This window comes from Malaclemys terrapin, chromosome 11 (genome assembly GCF_027887155.1).
Source record: "Malaclemys terrapin pileata isolate rMalTer1 chromosome 11, rMalTer1.hap1, whole genome shotgun sequence".
Classification (NCBI taxonomy): Eukaryota; Metazoa; Chordata; order Testudines; family Emydidae; genus Malaclemys; species Malaclemys terrapin.
The window spans coordinates 21,926,935-21,953,059 of NC_071515.1; the positions used below are offsets into that span (position 1 = coordinate 21,926,935).

General features: G+C 44.4%; 1 protein-coding gene across 1 annotated transcript in view; it reads left to right on the forward strand.

Moving 5' to 3' along the window:
• The window catches only part of C2CD6 (C2 calcium dependent domain containing 6), a 74,922-nt gene extending 53,373 nt beyond the window's left edge, over window positions 1-21,549 (forward strand). Inside the window, exons 13-16 of the mRNA XM_054043632.1 lie at window positions 367-753; window positions 3,420-6,380; window positions 7,238-7,294; window positions 21,175-21,549. Of these exons, the coding sequence (XP_053899607.1) occupies window positions 367-753; window positions 3,420-6,380; window positions 7,238-7,294; window positions 21,175-21,549 (3,780 nt within the window). The remainder of the gene's footprint in view (window positions 1-366; window positions 754-3,419; window positions 6,381-7,237; window positions 7,295-21,174) is intronic.
• The last annotated feature ends 4,576 nt before the right edge of the window (window positions 21,550-26,125 follow it).

The following is a 26,125-nucleotide window of genomic DNA, read 5'->3' on the forward strand; positions in this document are numbered from 1 at the left end:
ACAGCATGGGCTTAAGTTAAAGTAGGGGAGCTTACTTTACCTTGCACCCTTTTGTTAGTTTCCCTATTCAGTGGGCCAAGTTTTGTTCTGCTACACTGTTGTAAATTCATAAAAGTTAATGTGTAAAGTGTGATTGTTTTGCAAACTGCTGAATGCCAAATCAGTGCAATTTAACTGCTTTCCCACTGTACCAACCCAAATCTGATGATTAACTATATACCACCATTTAGCTCATTGCTGAAATTGACACAGAGACTTCCATGAGAGATGCCTCTACTCATTCTAGGCTGCGTTTCGGACTTTGACCTTTAAAAAATATTAGTAATTATTAGAGAAAAAATAATTTTATTTTTTCTTTAATTACAGACTGAACCCAGCAAGGATTTTGACCTGCCCTTGAGAATTGCAGAGACCATACTGAGAAGTGTGAAAACAGATTTAAGTGATGCCCAGGAACATGCAGAATCTGAAGAAAATCCTCTTTCTCTTACCAGAGAGACTGGAATATCTGCATCTACTATTTCTCAAAAACTGCCAACTAAGAAAGTATCTGAAAATCGGAAGAGGAAATCTTCAGAAGATCAAGGCAAAATTGTGGACTCAAAAAGTATTATTGCTATAGCTCTAGAGAGGGAAACAAAATTGGGAAACAGTCGTGGCAAAGAAGTAATAAAAGATCTGGAACCAGCAGGCATATCATCAAAGAAGCCTGACCTGTCAGGTTTAGAAAATTATCCAGTAATAGAAATACAGGTATCTACTTGCAATATACAGACTGTTTCAATACATCAGTGTCAATAGTGAGTTTATTTAAAGTGCTCCAAACCTAGGTCTAACTATTTCTCTCAAACATTTCACCCTGAGGTCTGGTCTACACTGGGGGGGCTCGATCTAAGTTACACAACTTCAGCTACGTGAATAACATAGCTGAAGTTGACATACTTAGATCTATTTACTGCGGTGTCTTCACTACGGTGAGTCGACTGCTGCCACTCTCCTGTCGACTCTGCCTGCATCTCTCGCCGAGCTGGAGTACAGGAGTCGACGGGAGAGCACTCGGGGATCGACTTATCGCGTCTAGACTAGACGCGCTAAATCAATCCCCGTTGGCTCGATCACTGCCCGCTGATCCGGCCGGTAGTGAAGACATACCCTAAGTGACTATTCTTTTTAAAATTTAAGTGAATTTCCTGTGATGGCTGTTCTGAGATATACATTGTGATGCCTGATGATAACTCATCCACCCTCCTTTCCACAGTGTTGAGGACTCTAACTTTTTTGTCGTATTTAATTTTTTTAATCACTTTTTACTTAAGTAGTTTCCATCTCCCTTTGAAAAGAAATTGACACTCAAGGCTAAGGCTATAAGGGGACATCTAAGTTTCATTTCAGGGGCTGACGCAGGATTCATGCTCCTGGAGTCAGTGACTTCAATCTTTGAGAATTCCCTCCTTGGTTTTGCTCAGTAGCATGTATCCAAGAATGCTGAGTGTCTCATATCTTTAGAGAATAGCTATATGATATAAGTAGGGCCCTATCAAATTCACGGTCCATTTTGGTCAGTTTCACGGTCACAGGATTTTTAAAATTGTAAATTTCATTATTTCAGCTATTTAAATCTGAAATTTCATGGTGTTATAATTGTGTAGGGATCCTGACCCAAAAAGTTGTTGTTGGGATGGGGGGGTCGCAAGGTTATTGTAGGGGGAGTACTGCTACCCTTACTTCTGCTCTGCTGCTGGCGACAGCGCTGCAGATATAAGTAATTCTCTGTGGGGGTTGAAAGTAAATTTGGGTCTAAAACATGGTCTTATCTATATGAGCCCAAGTGTGAATTTAAACCAATATATTTATACCAGTATAACACACACACCCCCATGTAGACACTCCAGTATGTGTGCCTTTTTTCAGGTTAGCTTATGTCGCTTGGGAAACGATTTAAGCTAAATCGAAAAAATCTACTTTTCTACCAGAATAAGTGTGTCCAAACAGGCAGTTATACTGATATAGTGATACAGGTATAATGGGTAAAACTTTCCCTTGTAGACAAGTTCTAAGTTCCTTATTTAATAACTAGGTACCGTGGAGAGGCATGCTTGCTTTTTCTGAAGGGGAACTGCTGTAGCTACTCTGAGCCAAATTTTCACCTACTCTTTCAGTTATAGTAATAATAATAGCGTGTGCACTGTTACTACATCTGTGCAAATAAACAGGCATTAGAATATGTAAAATACAAGTTAGTCTTCCAAATAACAGATCTGTATGTGCAGAAACTTGCTTGCATGCAGTTTTGTGCTTGGAAAATTAGAGGTGGCTACTTGTAAAATATGATCATCAGTGTCTTTTGCTTAACAAAGCTTTTTAGGTGAGATGCAGTAGCATCTTAATTTTATCTTTGTTAGTCTATGGCCTGGTCCACACTAACCCCCCACTTCGAACTAAGGTACGCAAATTCAGCTATGTTAATAACGTAGTTGAATTCGAAGTACCTTAGTTCGAACTTACCGCGGGTCCAGATGCGGCAGGCAGGCTCCCCCGTCGCTGCCGCATACTCCTCTCACCGAGCTGGAGTACCGGCGTCGACGGCGAGCACTTCCGGGATCGATTTATCGCGTCTAGACAAGACGCAATAAATCGATCCCAGAAGATCGATTGCTTACCGCCGGACCCGGAGGTAAGTGTAGACCTACCCTATGTTAGAGCCTTAACATTAACACAGAATTTTGAAGATTTCTTGATTTATAGGGTTGAAGACTATGATTTTTGGTTGTCCGGGACATATTCCCAAAGAAGTAGCACTAGGCAGGCAGCATGGTCAAGTCTAGTGATAAAAGCACAGGAAAGGGAGCCAGGCAATCCACAATTTTAATCTTAGCTCTGTCACTGACTCCTTGTGTGGCTTTGGGTAAATCATTTAGGCCAAAATATTCAAGCTTCAGTGCCCAAAGTCAGGCTGCTAAATATCTATGTAGACATAAAAAAAAGTGCTTTGATTTTCAGAGGGGCTTAGGACCCACAGCTTCCATTGGAAGCAATAGTAGCTGCTGATGCTCAGCACCTCGGAAGATCAAGCCTCTTTATTAGGTGAATAAATAAGGATTTAGGTGCTCAACTTTAGGCACTAAAGTTTGAAAATGTTAGCCTTAATCTGTGTTTGTTTCACTGTTAGGCATTTATTTCCATTTTACAATCTCACAGAATTTTTATTTGGATTAATTTAATGTTTGTACACATTTTGGGTATTATTCATATTGAAATTTCTCATAGAACATTTTTTCTTGCTTACATTTTTATTTAATCAGTCTTGAATAACTGTTCTGAGAAAATTAAATAACTGGTGCACTGTTGTAATATAAGAAATTGTTAATTAATCCCCCCTGGAAAATATTTTCTTAGTTGATTTGTGTTTTATGTTACAGTACCAGCAACCTATTCTTAGTGGAGACAAGTTTGAACCTTTTTTGAGACATGTAGGTAGAACACAATCAAGTGCACAGAATGAAAATAAAGAAGATCAAGAAGTGCCTATTTTCACTCTTCTGAAAAACAAACTTTCATGTGCAGAGATTAAAGAAGACCAAGATCCACCTGTCAAGGCATCTTCAACATTTGCAGCAAGAAGTGCAGATACTATTTTAAGCAAGAACGGTCAGCACCTGTCCATATTAAAACTTATAGAATCAAAAATGGAATTAGAGGAGGATGGGATTAGCGTTAAAGAAGAGTCCCCAACACAGGCTATAAGAACAGATTTGCCAGAGAAATGCAAAGAGGAAAGACTTTCAGAAACAGAAATAGTACGTCTAAACTCTTTTTTAAGTAAAACTCTGGAAGACTTTCTTATAGATAGACTTATAAAAGTAATAATGCTAAAATCTGTTTTAAGCAAAAATCTTGATGGGTTTGTCGCAGAGAGACTTTCAGAAATAGGGATAGTCACAAAGATAGAATTAGGAGAAGAATACCAGAACCTACAGAGTATTATAGATGGATCACCAGTTGTTTTAGAGAAAGAGTTACTTGAAAAAGGAAAAGATATTTCCAGGGAAAGGCTTTCAGAAGCAGAAATAATAAATTTAAAATCTGTTTTGAGTAAAAACCTGCAAGATCGTCTCATAGAGAGATTTTCTGAAACAGGGATAATCACAGATTTGGAGTTAGGAAAGCAGCACCAGAACCTATCATTGCAGGGAATTAAAGATAGATCACCAGTGGTTTTGGAGATGGATTTAGCTGAGAAAATGCATGATAGTTGTGAGAAGAGACCTTCAGAAATGGAAATAAATCTTAAATCTGTTGTAAACCAAAATCTACAATATCTTCCCATAGAGAGGCTTTTCGAAACAAGTCTAATTGAAGAGGTGAAGTTAGGAAAGGAACACACAAACTTTTCTTTGTCAAGGATTGATGAGAGACAACCAAACCCTGAGGCAGATTTATCGAAGAAGAGGAATGGTCAATCCAGGGGAAAATGTTCAGAACCTGAAATAATAAAATATCTAAGTCAAAACATACAAAACTGTGCCGCAGAGAGTCATTTACAAACAGGGATAAACACAGAGATGGAGTTAGGAAAAGAGCACCCAAACCACTCAATGCAGATCAGCAAAGTCGAATTGCCAATGGTTATGGAGACAAATTCACCTAGGATAGGACAAGATTGTCACAAGCAGAGGCTTTCAGAACAACAAATAAATCTAAAATCTGCTTCAGACAAAACTCTCCAAGATTCTCTCATAGAAAGACTTTTGGAAACAGAAATAATGAGTCTAAAGGATTTTTTAAACAAATGTCTCCAGGATCATCTCCTAGAAAAACTCTCAGAAACAGGATTAATCACAAAAGAGGAATTAGAGACCGTACATCAGAACCATTCCTTGCTGAACATTCTGGAAGGAAAACCAATGACACTGGAGACAGAATTACACAATATAAGCCAAGTTCATTCTGGTGAGAGTCTTGCTAAACCACATATAATAAAAGGAGAACCTGTTTTAAGTGGACATATACAGGACTTCCTTCTTGAGGTACTCTCAGAATCAGAAATAATGAATCTAAAGTCATTTTTAAGCAAAAAGATCCAAGACCATCTTGTAGAACGACTCTCTGAAATAGGGTTGATCACAGAGGAAGAGTTAAGGAAGATATACTACAATTTGTTTGTGCTGAGAGCTAACAAAAGACTGTCATGGGATGTGGAATCAGATTTACCCGGGGAAGAGCAAAATCTAAGTCTAAAATCTCTTTTAACCAAAAACCTTAAAGATAGACTTTCAGAAACAAAACTAGTACATCTAAACTCTCTTTTAAGCAAAATACTGAAGGAAGATCATAGAGACAAACTTTCTGAAACAGAAATAAAAAGTCTAAAATCTGTTTTAAGCAACAACTTGCAAAACCTTCCTATAGAAAGTGCTTCAGAAACTGGGTTAATCAATGAGATAGAATTAAAGGGAGTATGCCAGAATGCTAAAGGAAAACCACTGATAGTTACTGATACAGATATACTTGAGATAGGGCAATGTCATTCTAAGCAGAGTCTTGATAAACTCACTATAATAAATGAAAAGCCTATTTTAAGAAAAGAGAAGTTAGAACTTCCTGTAGAGAATGTTCCAGGACAAGTAACATGTGTGATGGCAAATCTAATCAATGAAACCAAAATTAATAGTGTAATACACCTTCCTCAAAAAAATACTTTAGAAAAAGAGAGTCAAGACCCACAAAGATGTTTTGGTAAAGCAGAAGTAGCATATTCAAACACAGATTTTGACAAATCTTTAAAACCAAAGCCCCCGAATGAGACTTTGAAGGGAATACATGAAACAATAGACTCACCTTCCTTACGTGCCCATGATATTGCTATCCAAACAGAACTTAAGGAATATCTCTGCAAACCAACACTGTCCTTTCCCGTAAACCCTCAAACATTTATCTTTGTACATTCAGGGTCTGAGGAAGAAACTAAGTCACCAAACAAGTCTCATGAGAAGTCAAAAGGCAAAAAAAAGCATGCTAAGCGTTCTAAGAAGCACGTTGCATCATGCTACCCACCCCAGGGACAAGTATTAATGTGCACACAGTTTAAAAAGGAAAAACATGGTTTGAATAACTGTAAGGAGATCTTAAAGGAAAAACATAGAAAACATTCTGAACCACCACCTCCAAGATCATGTGTTTCAGAAGCCAAGAAGGATTCAAAAGACTCAGCAGTCTCAAACATTTTGAAAAAGGAAAGCCTGAAGCAGAAAGCTGAGCAAGAAAGAGAGAATGATGGGAGACCAAAGAAATCACTTAGCAAGTCTATTAAGATACCAACAGCCACAGTGTCTGAACCACAGCTACAGCACTCTGAAAAAGCATTGCAAGAAAAATCATACGTGAGTAGTTTCCATTTGACTGGTGTGCAGAAGGAAATAGACCTGTAAGAATAATAATTTTCTCTCAAATTTCCACCTCTTGAATGTCTGAAACAGAAAACTAAATACATGACTTTCTAAATATCTGGAGGCAGAATTATTAGTACAGTGTCTCTTCATAAACTGATAGCTTCCAAGTAGGCAGGCCCGACACTGAAATCATTGTTACCCTTCCACCCTAGTCCTCTTTCCCCTCCCCCCCCCCAAAGTGTTTGTAATGTCATCCAAATAGGGAAGAAAAATTAAAACTAAATACCTCACTCTTCTAGCTGTTCCTCACCTTCTCCCTGCCAGGGAATTCAAAGAAAACCAGCATTTCAATTCCTCTGGCATGTTAGTGAAATAATAGTGAATAACTATAAATAATGTAGTAAGTTTACTAGAGAGTAAATGTAGCCTCTAGTCTACATTCGCAAAGGGGGAATTTGGCAGTTTTTTATAGTTTTTGGTTTGCCTCAGGCACTTAAAGACATCTAAGAATTTGGAATTTGAGATGTTCCTTTTACTCACCCTATGTTCCCTGCTTCCAGTGGACATGATAAAGGATTATGCCCCATTGAAGGGTACATGACCAAGGACTGTAATACCCACAAGTCCTTCTCAGATAAAGCCCAGAAGCACCAAAAGACACTCTAATCCAGAATCTCCACCTGCAGAGGCTTTGGAGGTGAGAGTATGGATGACTTTTTCCTAAAAAGGTCTCTCAGGCATGTGTAGTGTGGCTGGTAAGCCTCCCTCAGTGCCAAGGCCTGAGTCAGACCTCCAGGCTGAAAGGGAGCTGTCTCCTTTAAAAGCTCCCTTCACCTATTCTCCCAAAGGTGAGGAACGGTCTCTTTGATTTGTTTGCTGGGATTGACTTTAGTGGAACTGCCCAGGTGAGTAAGGTCTGAAGGTTTGGGCCCTGTTGTATTAAGTTAGATGGAATATATGAGCTACGTGTTAACATAACCCAATCACTGTCCAATATTAAACAATGTTAAACAAGGTTCAGGTTTTGGTATGCAGACACCTTAGCCTGCTTGGTACCATAGCAAACAAACCATTAAAAATCCTTTTAAGCCTTTTATTAACGATATGGAAAAGAAGGAAAAACAGGTAAAGCATTTGAAATATAAAGTATTAAGTAAGACTTTTATTTTAACATTTCTTTGTTCCCTTTCCTTTTAGCTGGAGAGAGTTTTAAAAGGACCCTCCTTCCCCCCTTGTTTGACAGTCTTTTAGATGGTATTAAGGGTGGAATAACTGTTCTTTTGGGTAAAAAAAGAAGTTAGTTGGGCTGGAGCTGCTGTTGTTAAAGTCCAATCTCATTTTATTCCAGGTGGTGTCTGGGATTTACCTGGAGCTAATAGGGGTGGATGTTTCCTGGGTTCTTCGCTCTGGCCTGAGATGATCAGGACATCTCTTAGGATTAGGATGATGAAAGCCTGGGTCCAGGAGGTGGTGGCAGGGCAGCCATGATGGTGAAACTCATTTCACTAGGCTCTGTCCATTTTTCTGTCTTCCCCTTCAAAAGCCTCTTTCTTTAAGGACCCAAAAAGGGAATGATGGGTGGAATAGCCAATTCCCTCCTTATTATGTCCACTAATTAGGCCTAATATTTGACACACAAATTTTGATTCATTAATTTTTGGTTCCACATTTTCTGTTTTTTTTACCAAGCATGATTTTAACTCAGTCCTTGAGTTATATTGATGTGGCCTTTTTGTTTGGACTTAGTTTTTTTGATGGATTTTTTTTTTGCACCTGTTTGTAACATTAATTATTAAAAGCAATTTAACTTACTTTTTATTAACATTTGTTGTTATAGGTTATTGTAACAGTTTATGAACTTTTATATACTTTTTCCAGTTAAGCTTACAATTAAAGTAAATTTGTAGGCCCAGTTATTAGAACAGCCCTCAATACTGATTCAGTCAAAACTCCAACTGACTTGGTGAAATTTGCTCTAAATTAGGAAAAACTTGAGATATTTATGGGTTGCTTAAGGTTACATTTTAAAAACATAAGTGAATAGGTGAAAGTTAGTATGGCTTTGTGAAAGGTAAAAGTGGAGCTTGCCTTGTATAACTAAGAGGAGAACTTGGCCATTGTATCGGTTAGTTACCTTCTGTCTAGATCAATAGACAATGAAACATCTGGCTGAGAACAGAATGTAATCTACTGTATTAAAACAAATATTTGGATGTTTGTATGAAATGTACTAGGTTATTACCACCAAGCCTATTTCAGACATTAGGGCCTACTCTCTCTTTCTGTTTCTGTACATTTGTCATTTTTAACATGTCTTTTTTATTACTATTTTGTTACATTTATTATATCTATCAGGGTACTCACTAATGAAGAAGTGATTGAAAGAAGTTGTTACTCACCTTGTGCAGTAATGATGGTTCTTTGAGAGATGTGTCCCTATGGGTGCTCCACTGTAGATATGTAAAATATCCACTAGCTTGTGGTGTGACTCAGTCACCTCTTGTAGTGGTATCTGTAAAGCTTCGGTCCTGGAACAGTTTGAAGTCATCTGTGATAGATGGTGGAGGGGGCATCACTGTCTCATCTGGTGATAATGATGAGAAATGGACTTGAGGGGTAACTTCCTCCTCAATGCCTCCTGTTCCTCCCTTGCCTTTTTAGGGGATTCAGAAGCACTTGCAGCAGCTGGAGGAGTGTGTTTCCTTGGAGCGTCTTCTTGGGCTCACCTCCCTTGGAAGCAGAGAGTTGTAGTGAGGTCTCCCTGCCACAGCTGAGGTGGTTGAAGGGCTGACTCCTTGCGTAGGAATTTGAGCCTCAATTCTCTGTATTTTCTGGATCTGGGCTTCAGTTGTTGACACAAACCATACTTATTCTTAGAAACCACATTAGAACTACGGGAGGCCTGTTGTCTTTGAGCCTGCGAGGGATCTCAGTATAGCCATTGCGAGGGTGGGAAGGAACCCTGTGGTTGGCACCATGGATGTCCAAACCAGGGAGGCTGTGGATCAAAAGGACGATATCACTGAGGTCCATAGTGAAATTGGGCACCATATGGCAGGTGAGAAGAGCATTGGGAGACCACATCCTCTTGTTCACTTTCTGACTTGGAAGACGAAAAGGGCGATGCACAGCAAGAAGTCATCGGCGAGTCAAAGGCTCTGGGTGAACTTAGTACAAGGGCCCTGGTACTGAGCAGAGGAGAGCCAATGCAAGAGACACCGAAAGATCTGTTACGCACTGGAAGTCCGGCTGTGCCGAAGGTGTTGGTACTAGTAGTGGTTGTCAGTGCTGAGGGGCTTGTACCGACGGGGACAGTGATGTGGACCTCATAGTATGGTCTGTTGGTGCCTGATGTACCACAGGTGGTAATGATGTCCAAACTGGTGGAGCCTTCCCCGGGGCAGATTTTCTGTCTTTCTCATACCCTGATGGTACTGGTGGTTCCTTGCCTATGCCCATTGGGTCCTTGGGCAACCTGACATACTCTGAGTACTGGATTTAGATGGCTTCGGTGCCATGGGTACCAATGATACTGATCAAGCTGGAGGTAGTTTTCAACTCAATGGGGACTCGCTATGGGGACTCAAGGACCTTTTCTTAGAGGCTTTATGTAAGTAGCTTGCGAGCGTCTTCTTGGGCTTACCTCCCTTGGAAGTAGAGAGTTGTGGTGAGGTCTCCCTGCCACAGCTGAGGTGGTTGAAGGGCTGACTCCTTGCGTAGGAATTTGAGCCTCAATTCTCTGTATTTTCTGGATCTGGGCTTCAGTTGTTGACACAAACTACACTTCTTCTTTGAGTGCTTGTTCATGTCCATTCCAATCAGGTTTGCGCACGTGTGTGCAAGGCAGCTGGAAACTTTTTTCCCTAGCAGCATCCGTCGGGTTGGCCTGGGCACCCCCTGGAGCCGCGCCTTCATGGCATTCAATATAGAGCCCTGCCGACCCACCACCCCCTCAGTTCCTTCTTACTGCTGGTGACGGCTAGCTGGAAGAACCTGTTGCTCTTGCTTTGCAGGCATGTTTGGACAGTGTCCACTCTTAGTGTTTGTGATGTTGCACTCCATATGTTTATGGAAATACGCTTATGAATGTAAATATAATGTAACTGGAATATGTTTTATGCAAAAGGTCTCTTGTAAGGTATCATTACAAAGCTTATAATCTACTAAGTGTGTTCATCCTATTTGTATGAAGTATCATTCTTGTATCTGAAGCTAGAAATATGAAGTATTACTCTGAAGTCCTATTGTAACTATGCAAAGTGTGGGCCATTAATGGTGGCTTAGAATCTTGATGGCTCCCATTAACTAGGGCAATTGGTGGTAAATAGCTGTGTTTACTTATAAGCCTTCCTGTATACCTGGGTGCCAGCCAGCGAGTAATGAAGTCTCACAGGATATGTGAACATGTCACATGATACTGGAATCCATCTTAAACCTGGTGTTTTTCCATTTAGAAGGAAGGGTGGGAACCCAGAGAGAGACAAAGGATTCCCACCTTGTGCCAAAGATATAAAAGGGGGTGGAACAGAACAAAAGTGGCTGCACTCATGAGAAAACCCCTAGTTACCACCTGCGCTGGAACTAACAAGAAGTGTACCAGGGGAAAAGATTGGGCCCAGACTAAGAAGGAGTCTAGTCTGTGAAAGAAGCTTATTGGAACATCTCTGAGGGTGAGATTTACATGTATTCAGTTTCTTAAATGTATTAGGCTTAGACTTGCGTATTTTGTTTTATTTTGCTTGGTAACTTATTTTGTTCTGTCTGTTATTACTTGAAACCACTTAAATCCTACTTTTTATACGTAATAAAATCACTTTTGTTTATTAATTAACCCAGAGTAAGTGATTAATACCTGGGGGAGCAAACAGCTGTGCATATCTCTCTATCAGTGATATAGAGGATGGAGAATTTATGAGTTCACCCTGTATAAGCTTTATACAGAGTAAAACAGATTTATTTGGGGTTTGGATCCCATTGGGAGTTGGGTATCTGGGTTCTGGAAATAGGTAACTTGCTGAGCAGGTTTTGGTTAAAGTCTGCAGCTTTGGGGGCGTGGACCAGACCTGGATCTGTGTTGCAGCAGACTATCATGTCTAGCTCAACAAGGCAGGGCTCTGGAGTCCCAAGCTGGCAGGGAAAAACAGGCTTAGAGGTAATTCCAGCACATCAGGTGACAGCCTCAAGGGGGTCTCTGTGACTGAACTGTCACTGTGTTTATAGTTAGTTCTCAGTAGTTTATTAGTGTTAGTTTAGTATTAGTAGTTAGGTCATAACTTTCCGAGACCACTTAATAGGGAGACGTGTATCGGTTATGACAGACAACACCACAGCGATGTTCTGTGTCAACAAACAGGGGTGCACGTTCCTCTCCCCTGTGCCAGGAACACAGGCCAGGGGTGCACGTTCCTCTCCCCTCATGTTGTGGGACTTCTGCGTAAAGCACTCGATACATCTGCAAACACCGTACCTCCCTGGAGTACTTATATTGTTGTTGTTACTTGTTGGTACTTCCTGCAATACACATATAGTCTCTGAAATTTTATTCTTTCAAAGTGCTGCTGTTTTAGTTTTTTGACTGTCTATGCATTTCATAATTTTATTTCTCTCTTATGGTTACATTGATTTCTTTGAGGAGTGAGTTCTAAAATGCCTAATCTGTCCTGGCTGGAGTAATTATCATTATTACTGTTGTTATCATATTGTGCTTTGTACCACTTTAAATAATGAATAACAATCAAATAATAGTCTCCTCCTAGAATGTAACTTTAGCTTGTACTCACTTGAGTAATGCCAGTTTAAAAAACATTAGCTAAACACATAACTATAGATACTGTGCAGATGAAGGTTTCTTATTTTCAGATTGTATTTTTAGTTATATCTGTAAAATAACTTAAAATTTGCATGAAAATAAATGCAGTTTTAGCTATGATACCAATAGCAATGATGGAGTCAAATGTTAGTGAGTCACATACATGATTGTGATTGGTAAACATAAATGCCAAAATAATTTAGAAAAATTAATTCCCTTTCTTAATAAAAGAGGGGAAAAAACACTTATGTTAAAATTATGTTTTAAGTGAAAAACAATTCACTAAAATAGAGGAGATAATGGCAGTAGCACAGTGTGTCTGTTAGAGAAAGTAAGCAGATTTTATTTATTTTTATTTATCTCTACTAAAGATATTGTACAAAGTATCAAATTTGTGTTTCTGATATCTGCGTTAAAGCTCCAGAACTGATACCTCAAGGCTTGGGATTGGGAATGTCTTGCTGTATTATCTCTTGATTGTTCTAAATTTACATATAAACTTTAAACGTGGCTTTAATTGGCATTTGTATATATTTTTTCTTTCTTTATATAACAATTAGATACTGTCAGCTAATTCCTAAGTTGTATCTGCAAAAACCCTAGAGTTTTCAGGTGCCTAAGTAGTCTCTGGAATCATGGTTAAAGTTTCCTCTACCCCTCCCCCGCATCTGAAAAGGTGCCCCAGGTGAGCCAGGAAGTCCATGGGCTCTGGCAAGATGTAGCCCATGTGTGACAGTGCGAAGCCCGCTTTGAGCCACATGCGAGCATCGGGCACCACAAGTCACAGCAGGAGCGCAGAAGGTGGCGATACACCATATGCCATGCCACCCTGACTTCTGCACTGCTGCTGGCAGTGGCATTGCCTTCAGAGCTGGGTGCCCGGCCAGCACCCGCCAGTATCAGGCCACCCTGCCAGTGCTTAATTTGAGCCACGGCTGAGCTCTGGCATCCCTTTCAACAGGGGCCAGAGGTGATGGGGTGGGAGAAGCCCCTGGAGCCCCGTAGGGGCCAGGATTGATGGGGGCACTAAAATACAAGTTTGCCCAGGGTGCCATTTTCCCTAAGGCTGGCCCTGGCCTTCTACATCGAGAGAATAAAGCCATTCCAAAAGTCCGTCCAGTTATTCATGGCAGTGGTGGACAGAATGAAAGGTCTTCCTGTCTCCTCTCAATGTATCTCATCATGGATCACATCCTGCATCTGTGAGTGCTACAGCCTGGCAGGTGTGCCTGCTCCCCTAATCACTGCGCACTCCACCAGAGCTCAGGCCTCTTCAACGGCCTTCCTGGCACAGGTTCCCACCCAGGAAATCTGCAGAGCAGCGACGTGGTCCTCCATCCAAACTTTCACGACGCACTACGAGATCACCCAGCAGGCCAGCGATGATGCGGCCTTTGGAAGAGCAGTGCTCCCATCAGTGGACGACTCTGACCCCCCTCCTGAACTTGGGCTTGTGAGTCACCTGATTGGAATGAACACGAACACGCACTCGAAGAAGAAAAAACGGTTACTCACCTTCTCATAACTGTTGTTCTTTGAGATGTGTTGTTCACGTCCATTCCAATACCCCCCCTCCTACCCTGTCAGAGTATCCGGCAAGAAGGAACTGAGGGGGTGGCAAGTCGGTGGGGCTCTGTATTGAACGCCATGAAGGTGCAACTCCAGGGGGCACCCAGGCCAACCTGACAGATGCTGCTAGGGAAAAATGTTTCCAGCTGCACACGTGCACACACTTGATTGGAATGGACATGAACAACACATGTCAAAGAACAACAACAAGAAGGTGAGTGTGACGGGTTGGATCACAGAAACCCCCTTGGGGCTGCCAACTAATGTGCCAAAACTACTACTGTCCCTGCTTTCCTGCCCTGGCAGCTTGGGACTTCAGTGCCCTGCCTGGTTTGAGCCAGACCCGCTAGCCTGCTGCAAACCCAGACCCAGATCTGAACCACGTCCCCTAACATCCGTAGGCTTAATTGAAAACAGCTTAAGAAGTGTTCCTGTCTCTAATACTCAGATGCCCAACTCCCAATGGGGTCCAAACCCCAAATAAATCCGTTACTCATAAATTGTTCGCCCTCTATAACACTTATAGAGAGAGATGCACAGCTGTTTGTGCCCCCCCCCGGTATTAATATATACTCTGGGTTAATAAGTAAAAAGTGATTTTATTAAATACAGAAAGTAGGATTTAAGTGGTTCCAAGTAATAGCAGACACAACAAAGTGAATTACTAAGCAAAATAAAATAAAACATGCAAGTCTGTGCCTAATACAGTAAGAAAACTGAATACAGATAAAACTTCACCCTCAGAGGTGTTCCAGTAAGCTTCCTTTTACAGACTAGTCTCCTTCTAGTCTGGGTCCAGCAATCACTCACACCCCCCTGAGGTTACTGTCCTTTGTTCCAGTTTCTTTCAGGTATCCTTTGGGGTGGAGAGGCTATCTCTTGAGCCAGCTGTAGACAAAATGGAGGGGTCTCCCAAGGTTTTAAATAGACTTTCTCTTGTGGGTGGAGACTCCCTCCTCTCTCCTATGCAAAGTCCAGCTCCAAGATGGAGTTTTGGAGTCATATGGGCAAGTCACATGTCCATGCATGAGTCAGTTTTTACTGGCAGAAGCCATTGCCCACATGCTATCTTGAATGTCTCCAGGAAGACTTCTTATGTGGATTGGAGCCTTCCAAGATCCATTGTTCGTTAAGTGTTTCTTGATTGGGCACTTAATTTCCACATTCCTTTCTCAAGAAGCTGACCAAATGTTTTACTAAGGGTACTTAAAAATCAAGCAAGTACACAGCCAACATTCATAACTTCGAATACAAAAATGATACATGCATACAAATAGGATGAATAGATTCAGTAGATCATAACCTTTACAGAGATACGTTACATGGCATATGTAGCATAAAACATATTCCAGTTATGTCATATATACATTCACAAGCATATTTCCATAAAGTCTTAGGGGGTGCACCGTCACAGTGAGTAACCATTTTTTCTGTGGAATGCGTTTCTCTCCCAGGTAGCGAAAGCACTGAGAGTGTCCATCAGTCACTGGGATAAATTCCTTGCAACCGCGGCACTTCTTGAAGTCCAGGGAGCTGGGGATACCTGTCCAGGGGGCTCCCCCCACCCAGGGGGTTGACAAAAGAACAAAGTCCTTTTCTTTTTCTCCTTTTTTGGGGGCGGGGGGGGCAGACGCACCTACAGTGGAGCACCCATAGTGACACTACTCAAAGAGGAAGCATGCTGTGGATTTTGGGGCCATTTCATATCACTTACATTTTGAGAGCTTGATTTACACTTTTTGTGTTGGTTTTATCTCAGTTTGGATTTTGAAGCTGAGCTTATTTATCTGTTTATCAGGGTGTTTTGCAGTGTTGCCCAGAAAAATAATTTTACATTTCTATTGTGTTTCACTTTTATTTCTCATCATTATAAAGATCCAGTGTCACTTTTTGTGAGAGATGGGTTGTTCATATTGTTCTGGCCAAATTCTAGTTTGTATAACTGCATCCCACACTCCTAGATTTCCCTGTAGTTTTAATGGATTATGATAGATAACACATCCTGTTTTAAACTACTGTGTAAGGGTATGTCTACCCTACGAAATTAGGTCGAATTTATAGAAGCCGGTTTTATAGAAATCGGTTGTACACAGCCGATTGTGTGTGTCCCCACATAAAATGCTCTAAGTGCTCTAGTCGGCGGACCATGTCCACAGTACCGAGGCTAGCGTCAACTTCCGAAGCATTGCACTATGGGTAGCTATCCCACAGTTCCCGCAGTCTCCGCCGCCCATTGGAATTCTGGGTTGAAATCCCAGTGCCTGAATGATGCAAAACAGTGTCACGGGGGGTTCTGGGTACATGTCGTCAGGCCCCTCCCCCTCCATCAGAGCACCGGCAGACAATAGATTTGCGCCTTTTTACCTGGGTTACCTGTGCAGACAACATACCACGGCAAGCATGGAGCCCGCTCAGATCAGCTCACCGTCACCATATGTCATCTGGGTGCCGGCAGACATGGTATTGCATTGCTACACAGCAGCAGCAGCTAACTGCCTTTTGGCGGTAGACGGTGTAGCATGACTGGTAGCATTGCACCAGCCCCTTGCCTTTTGGTAGAAGATGGTATATTACGACTGGTAACCGTCGTCGTCGTACTGCAGTGGCTGTCAATCATGGGCACCTGGGCAGACATGCTACTGTCTCGATGCTGATGGCTATCAGTTGCAGTATGCTATTTTCTGCCAATCGCCCAGTATTGTCTGCTAAGCACCCAGAAGACGCCGAGGGCGATCTCGGTGCTGGCAGACGTGGGGCTGCATTGCTACACAGCAGCAGCCCCTTGCCTTTTGGTAGAAGATGGTATATTACAACTGGTATCCATTGTCGTCGTACTGCAGTGGCTATCAGTCATGCTGCACCATCGGCTGCCAGCTTAAGATGTAAAAAATAGATTTGTTCTGTATTCATTTTCTTCCCCTCCCTCCATGAAAACAACGGCCTGCTAAACCCAGGATTTTCAGTTTAATCTTTGGGGGGACCATTCTGTGTGACAGTTGTTTGTGTTTCTCCCTGATGCACAGCCACCTTTCTTGATTTTAATTCCCTGTACCTGTACGCCATGTCGTCACTCGGCCCTCCCTCCTTCCCCTGGTCCGTCAGATACTAGTTTCGCGCCTTTTTTCAGACCAGGCGCCATAGCTAGCACTGGGATCATGGAGCCCGCTCAGATCACCATGGCAATTATGAGCACTATGAACACCACGCGCATTGTCCTGGAGTATATGCAGAGCCAGGACATGCCAAGGCGAAACCCGGACCAGCCAAGGAGGCAATTGCAGCGCGGCGACGAGAGTGATGAGGAAATTGACATGGACATAGACCTCTCACAAGGCACAGGCCCCAGCAATGTGGAAATCATGGTGTTACTGGGGCAGGTTAATGCCATGGAACACCGATTCTGGGCACGGGAAACAAGCACAGACTGATGGGACCGCATCGTGCTGCAGTTGTGGGATGATTCCCAATGACTGCGAAACTTTCGCATGCGTAAGGGCACTTTCATGGAACTTTGTGACTTGCTTTCCCCTGCCCTGAAGCGCCAGAATACCAGGATGAGAGCAGCCCTCACAGTTGAAAAGCGAGTGGCGATAGCCCTGTGGAAGCTTGCAACGCCAGACAGCTACCGGTCAGTCGGGAATCAATTTGGAGTGGGCAAATCTACTGTGGGGGCTGCTGTGATCCAAGTTGCCAGGGCAATGAAAGACCTGGTGATATCAAGGGTAGTGACTCTGGGCAACGTGCAGGCAATAGTGGATGGTTTTGCTGAAATGGGATTCCCAAACTGTGGTGGGGCCAGAGACGGAACCCATATCCCTATCTTGGCACCGGAGCACCAAGCTACCGAGTACATAAACCGTTGGGGATGTTGAAATGCCTATCGTGATCCTTGGGGACCCAGTCTATCCGTTAATGCCATGGCTCATGAAGCCGTACACAGGCAGCCTGGACAGGAATCAGGACCTGTTCAACTACAGGCTGAGCAAGTGCCGAATGGTGGTGGAATGTGCATTTGGACGTTTAAAAGCGCGCTGGCGCAGCTTACTGACTCGCTCAGTCCTCAGCAAAAAGAATATCCCCATTGTTATTGCTGCTTGCTGTGCGCTCCACAATATCTGTGAGAGTAAGGGGGAGACATTTATGGCGGGGTGGGAGGTTGAGGCAAATGGCCTGGCCGCTGATTACGCGCAGCCAGACACCAGGGCGGTTAGAGGAGCACAGTAGTGCGCGGTGCGCATCAGAGAAGCTTTGAAAACAAGTTTTGTGACTGGCCAGGCTACGGTGTGAAACTTCTGTTTGTTTCTCCTTGATGAACCCTCTGCCCCCTCCCACCCGGTTCACTCTATTTCCCTGTAAACCAACCACTCCACCCTCCCCTCCCCACTTCGAGCACCGCTTGCAGAGGCAATAAAGTCATTGTTATTTCACATTCATGCATTCTTTATTAATTCCTCACACAACTAGGGGGATAATTGCCAAGATAGCCTGGGATGGGTGGGGGAGGAGGGAAGGAAAAGGACACACTGCATTTTAAAACTTTAACTCTTATTGAAGGCCAGCCTTCTGATGCTTGGGCAATCATGTGGGGTGGAGTGACTGGGTGGCCGGAGGCCCCCCGACCGTGTTCTTGGGCGTCTGGGTGAGGAGGCTATGGAACTTGGGGAGGAGGGCTGTTGGTTACACAGGGGCTGTAGCGGCGGTCTCTGCTCCTGCTGCCTTTCCTGCAGCTCAACCATACGCTGGAGCATATCAGTTTGATGCTCCAGCAGACGGAGCATCGACTCTTGCCTTCTGTCTGCAAGCTGACGCCACCTATCATCTTCAGCCTGCAACTTGCTCTGTTCATCCCGCGATTCAGCCCGCCACCTCTCCTCTCGTTCATATTGTACTTTTCTCATGTCTGACATTGACTGCTTCCACGCATTCTGCTGTGCTTTATCAGCGTGGGAGGACATCTGGAGCTCCGTGAACATATTGTCCCACGTCCTCCGTTTTCGCTTTCTAATGTTCACTAGCCTCTGTGAAGGAGAAACATTTGCAGCTGGTGGAGGAGAAGGGAGAGGTGGTTAAAAAAGACACATTTTAGAGAACAATGGGTACACTCTTTCGTTACAAGGTCGCATTTTTCCTCTTATAGTGAGGGCCTGCCTGTTTGGTGTAAGAGATCACTCACGCAGTGCCAGGCAACAGATTTCGGCTTGCAGGCAGCCATGGTAAGCCACAGTCTTTTGGCTTTTTTAACCTTCTTAACATGTGGGAATGGTTTCAAACAGCAGCACCCTCATTTCCCATATCAAGGATGAATTGGGTTGGCCATTTAAAATGGGTTTTCAATGTAAAAGGAAGGGCTGCGGTTTCCGGGTTAACATGCAGCACAAACCCAACTAAACCCCCTCCCTCCACACACACACCCAATTCTCTGGGATGATCACTTTACCCCTCCCCCCACCACGTGGCTAACAGCGGGGAACATTTCTGTTCAGAAGAGCAGGAATGGACACTTCTGAATGTCCCCTTAATAAAATCACCCCATTTCAACCAGGTGACCGTGAATGATATCACTCTCCTGAGGATAACAAAGAGCGATAAGGAATGGATGTTGTCTGCATGCCAGCAAACACCGGGACCATACGCTACAATGCTTTGTTATGCAATGATTCCAGACTACGTGCTACTGGCCTGGCGTGGTAAAGTGTCCTACCATGGCAGACGGGATAAGGCAGCCCTCTCCAGAAACCTTTTGCAAAGGCTTTTGGAGTACATGAAGGAGAGCTTTCTGGAGATGTCCCTGGAGGATTTCCGCTCCATCCCCATACACGTTAACAGACTTTTCCAGTAGCTGTACTGGCCGCGATTGCCAGGGCAAATTAATCATTAATCATTAAACAGGCTTGCTTTTAAACCATGTGTAATATTTACAAAGGTACACTCACCAGAGGTCCCCTGTGTGCCTTCAGGGTCTTGGGTGAGTTCGGGGGTTACTGGTTCCAGGTCCAGGGTGACAAACATATCCTGGCTGTTGGGGAAACCGGTTTCTCTGCTTCCTTGCTGCTGTGAGCTACCTACAGTACCTCCATCCTCATCTTCCTCGTTCCCCGAACCCTCTTCCCTGTGTGTTTCTCCAGTGAGGGAGTCATAGCACACGGTTGGGGTAGTGGTGGCTTAGAATGCCCTAGAATGGCATGCAGCTCCGCGTAGAAGTGGCAAGTTTGCGACTCTGCCCCGGACCTTCCGTTTGCTTCTCTGACTTTGGGGTAGGCTTGCCGTAGCTCCTTAATTTTCACGCGGCACTGCTGTGTGTCCCTGTTATGGCCTCTGTCCTTCATGGCCTTGGAGACCTTTTCTAATACTTTGCCATTTCTTTTACTGCTACGGAGTTCAGCTAGCACTGATTCATCTCCCCATATGGCGAGCAGATCCCATACCCCCCGTTCTGTCCATGCTGGAGCTCTTTTGCGATCCTGGGACTCCATCACGGTTACCTGTGCTGATGAGCTCTGCGTGGTCACCTGTGCTCTCCACGCTGGGCAAACAGGAAATGAAATTCAAACGTTCGCAGGGCTTTTCCTGTCTACCTGGTCAGTGCATCTGAGTTGAGAGTGCTGTCCAGAGCGGTCCCAATGAAGCACTGTGGGATAGCTCCCGGAGGCCAATAACGTCGAATTCCATCCACACTACCCCAATTCCAACCCGCAAAGGCCGATTTTATCGCTAATCCCCTCGTCGAAGGTGGTGTAAAGAAACCAGTTTAAAGGGCCCTTTAAGTCGAAAGAAAGGGCTTTGTCGTGTGAACGTGTCCAGGCTTAATTCGATTTAACGCTGCTAAAGTCGACCTAAACTCGTAGTGTAGACCAGGCCTAAGTGTTGCTGAGCTCTTTTAAACAGTTTTTATTTTTCACCCCAGAGGTGGCTACACTGAAGTGGCGGGTGAAGGGATTACTGAGGTAATTGGCACAGCAGTTTGAGATCCATGAATAAAAAAGTGCACTCCTGCTCTACCCTCCACCACCCTGTCCATATATAAATATACACACACAGTGGCCATCATTATTCTAAGTTCTTCATAGGAAACTCATAAAATGCACATTGTAACCCAAATTCTGATTGAGGCACTACTGCAATACAAATTATTATTATGAATAATAATAATTGGATGAGCTTTGAGGATAAAATACTCTAGAAAGGGGACAAAGAGGGACATGGTTTATGGATAAGTGATGATCCAGTTACTGTGTTGATGGTTCAGAATGCTTTTATTTGTGTATAAACACCTTTGCTTTTTATTGGCAATATGAGATCATTTTTATTAAGTTATATCCCTTTAATGTTGGCTGATGTCTATACTATTTAAGTTTTAAAGGCTTGAATCAATTTGTTAATGAGATCTGTTTTTATCTTAATATTCAGAATTATGCAGATAAAAAAGAATTAGACATGGAAATGTTTAGTCATCTTGAAAAAGCAGTTGAAAGGGCTCTGTGTGATTTAGGAGAGGTTCCAGAAGTCAGCATGTACCAGCCACTACATTCTGCAAGACCACTCACTGCTCCAAGTATTTGTAGTCAAATTAAAGAGACCTGCAGAGTACAGCCTGCAAGTTCTTACACAACTTTACTTGATCCTTCTGTTGTTGATGATCCAGGAAATGCTACCAGTTCAAAATTTGATATTCTAGACAGTCAAGAGCAGCAGGTGGAAATGACTTCTGAAAAGTGGGCAGCTGTTTGTAAGATTGTCCAAAGAATATTACATCAGAACTTGAGACCCCAAAAGGATGGCTAATGAACTCAACCACAGACTATTGATATGGCTAAGACGAGTGTCATGGGGAGGGTGATGTTTCATCATCATCTTCTAACTTTTTTCCCATTGTAATGATAAATAAATGTTCTCGCTGCATATTATTTGATTGTGTATATTCTGTTATTAACCACTATTAAAGGTGCTGCTTCTTCAAATATCTGTCCCTCTGCATGCTCCACCATAAGATGTGCATGTGCCTGTGCACTAGGGTGACCAGACGTCCTGATTTTATCGGGACCGTCCCGATATTTCCTTGTTTGTCCCGCGTCCCGACCGACATGCGGTCGGGACAACCGGACAAACAAGAAAATGCCCCGGAGCCTAGAGCCCGGAAGTGCTCGCACCCCCCCCCCCGCCCCGACTCCGCCCCCTTCTCCCCCGATTGGCTCCCTCCCCGAATCCCCGCCTCTTCCCCGGGCTCACCATTCCCCCTCCCTCCGCAAGCGCTGGAGGGAGGCCCGGGAGACGCAGGGGAAGCGCGGGGCCGGGGTGAGTGAGAGTCCGGCCTGGCCCCGAGCAGGCAGGACTCAGACGGATGGTAGGGCGAGGAGGGGGGCGGCCCGCGGGGCCAGGCGGCGGCTGTTGTTCTCCCCCCCGGGCAGCGGGACTCGGGAGCAGCCGCTGCTGCAGCTCCCACTGCCGCGGGGGAGGAAGCGGCCATGGCGCTCCGCGGCTGCGGTGCCTCCGAACCCCCCGAGCCGGGGCCTGCTGCGGGAACCCAGCAGCGCGCACGCTGGGCCCAGCCCCTGGCCAGTCGCGTCTGGGCTGCTGCCCAGCTGGTGCTATCCCGCGGCGGCCCCGGAGCGGAGGCATCGGCAGCCCAGCCCCGTTCGTTCCCCTGTGGGTCCCCCTGGCCAGGGGCTGGGCGCAGCGTGCGCGCTGCTGGGTCCCCGCAGCAGGCCCCGGCTCGGGGGGTTCGGGGGCGCCGCAGCCGCGGAGCGCCATGGCCGCTTCCTCCCCCGCGGCAGTGGGAGCTGCAGCAGCGGCTGCTCCCGAGTCCCGCTGCCCGGGGGGGAGAACAGCCGCCGCCTGGCCCCGCGGACCGCCCCCCCTCCTCGCCCTACCATCCGTCTGAGTCCTGCCTGCACTCGGGGCCAGGCCGGACTCTCACTCACCCCGGCCCCGCGCTTCCCCTGAGTCTCCCGGGCCTCCCTCCAGCACTTGCGGAGGAAGGTTTTTTTTTTTGTTTTTTGCCCCCCCCCAAACCTCCCCCACGTCACCCCCCCCCGCATCCCAATATTTGTCTTTGGTGATCTGGTCACCCTACTGTGCACTCTTGACTGAAGACTGTAAAGCAGTGTCCATAGGCCTGCACCTACACATACGAGAGTATATAGGGAGGCATGGACCTACCACCACTCAGTTCCTTTTCAACCGTCTGCTGTTCTACAGCTTCCTGCCTTTTCTCACTGGCTATGAATTTTTCTTCCCAATATTTATTTATTTATATTTAATATCAGCATAGTTGTGCTTTCAAAGGGGATCCCCCTTCAGGACTTTTGGTTTAATACTTCAGCACGCTGGATTATACTGAAGACCCTGGGGTTTAAACCCAGCCAGATCTGCCAAAGGTCTTCTCCCTGTAGTGACAGGCATTTTAACTGTCTCTGGTGCCTAGAAGACAAGGTCTGCTCAGGGTTTAAAGGCAGCTCTAGAAAAGACAGAGAGGAGCTAAGTTGAAGTTCCTCTTAATGGAATGCTCCCTAGATCCAGCAGAGTCTGTTTCCTCTCCCCCAATCCTACACAACCCTCCCCCATACATTGACCTCAACGTTTCAAGCTGCCCTGGTGACAGCTGGAGCCCTGGCTGCAGCTTTGGGGGCTAACACTTCTAAGAAAAAGAAACTTCTCTCCCCTACTAGGGAAACAAAGAGAGGTAGGTCACCCCATAAATCTCATTGCCGGTAGACCTTGTGTCCCTTAAGGGGTACCACAGAGGGTCTGACTGAAATTGGTACCCAGACACCTGTACCACATAAGTTGTGTGCAGAGAAGTCTTCCATTCACAGTGTGGCTCCTGCCTCAGTACCATATGCCATCTCTCAGCACATATGACACTCTGATACAGTCACCTTTCTACAGCTCCAAGGTCAGAGAAGCTGCCCCCTGGGCCTCTCTAGTACTACACGTGTCAACTCTTCGGCATCAATCCACATTCCTGGTTCTGGCATGGACTCAGGCTATGACCATAGACTATTCTAGACTTCTTTCACTTTCCAGAGTCTGATTTGGATGAACTGTCCCATTTACAATGACTCATTATGCACCTTCTTGTAAGAGTTTTGACAGCTTGGTCAAGAGCATTGAGCAACCTTTTCCCCCAGATCATCTGCTGTACAGTTCTACTATCCACCCCGCTTTTTGAGATGGACTATCCCACTTCTTGCCTGCCTGGAAGCACATCATCTCAGACAAATGGATGCTAGAGGTGGTCAACATGGGTATTCCATCCACTTAACATTCTATCCCTCCCTTCCTGTTCCTCTGCAGGAACCTCTCTCACGACAAGCTCTTAAAGCAGGAGGTCCAATCTCTCCTGCTCTTGGGGGTGATCAAGCTGGTTCCCACTAACAGCCGTGTTAGTCTGTATCCGCAAAAAGAAGAACAGGAGTACTTGTGGCACCTTAGAGACTAACAAATTTATTAGAGCATAAGCTTTCGTGGACTACAGCCCACTTCTTCGGATGCATATAGAATGGAACATATAATGAGGAGATATATATACACACATACAGAGAGCATAAACAGGTGGGAGTTGTCTTACCAACTCTGAGAGGCCAATTAATTAAGAGAAAAAAAACTTTTGAAGTGATAATCAAGCTAGCCGAGTACAGACAGTGTGATATCACTTAGATAAGATAGCTTGATTATCACTTAAAAAGTTTTTTTTCTCTTAATTAATTGGCCTCTCAGAGTTGGTAAGACAACTCCCACCTGTTTATGCTCTCTGTATGTGTGTATATATATCTCCTCATTATATGTTCCATTCTATATGCATCCGAAGAAGTGGGCTGTAGTCCACGAAAGCTTATGCTCTAATAAATTTGTTAGTCTCTAAGGTGCCACAAGTATTCCTGTTCTTTTTTCTGGTTCCCACTGAGTTTGTCAGAAAGGGGGTCTATTCCAACTATTTCCTAGTCTCTAAAAGGGGTGGAGGATAGAGACCAATCCTCGATCTTAGATGTCTATGTCTTTTCACAGCACTTAAGGATGGTGATGCCAACCACCATAATTCCATCTCTAGATCCAGGGGACTGGTTCATCAGCCTTGACCTCCACGATGCCTACTTTCATGTAGCTCTCCACCCCTCTTACATTTCATAATGGGCTCAGATCAATACCAGTACTTAGTCCTCTCCTTCAGGCTCTCCATGGCCCTGAGGATCTTCACAAAGCAGTAGCATTCCCCCTAGATCAGTGAGGCATCACAGTATTCCCATACTTAGACAACTGGTTCCTCAAGGTTCGATCAGTCAGCAACCTCCAAGGCACTAGCCCTATTTCAGTCCCTGGGTCTTTGTATGGGTCTGAAGAAGCCTACGCTGACTCCACTCAAGAGAACAAACTTGATCATAATCACTCTAGACTTCCTAATGACTAGAGCCTACCTGCCCAAGAAGAGAATCTCCACTATGTCCAGTCTAATCTCTGCACTACAGCACAGCCCTCAAACAACTGCAAGGATCTGCCTACAACTCCTACGCTCCATGTTGGTGTCCATGTTTGTGACACCTCACAGAAGACCACACCTCAGATGCCTTCAGATGTGGCTATGGGCTGTGTAGTCCCCAAACAGACCCATCTTGCATAAAACATATCTTAGTTATGCCTTATTTATATCATAACAATATTTCTCTGAAGAATATGGGGTGTAGCATCACAGGATGATGTCCAGTCAGTCCTCTTATCTATCAGGAAACCTACTACTTGCAAAACTGACTTGTAGAAGAGGAAACGTTGTCATTCCTGATGTTCTTGCCACAGAACATCTGTTCTTTTCCAGCCTCAGAAGTTCTGATGTCCAAGATCCTAGACTACCAGTTGGACGTAAAGACACAGGGTCTGTCAATGAGCTCAGCAGAGTACACTTAGCAACTGTTAAAGCCTTCCTCTCGCCTATTGAGAACTTCTGAGTTTTAGCCCATCCTACCACTATCAGATTCCTTGCTCCCCCATGGGACCTAAATTCAATTTTCAGTTCCTTAGGGAAACCTCTCTTTGAACAATTTGGCTACCTGTTCTCTCTGCCACCTTTCTCTCATTCCTTATAACTATCACTTCACTAGATGGGTGGGCGAACTCAGTGTGCTCATGACAGACCCACCATTCACTACATTCTACAGAGACAAGGTCACATTATGTCCCTATCCTTGTTTCCTCCTTAAGGTTTCTTCATAATACTGTATTAATCAGGAAATCCATCTACCAGAGTTCTATCCAAAGCCTCAGGTCAGAAGGGCTCTCAACTTCTACTTAGAACCAAGGCCTGTAGGACCTCTCCCATATTCTTTCTATCCTTTGCTGAAAGGATGAAAGGGCAGCTCATTTCCATGAA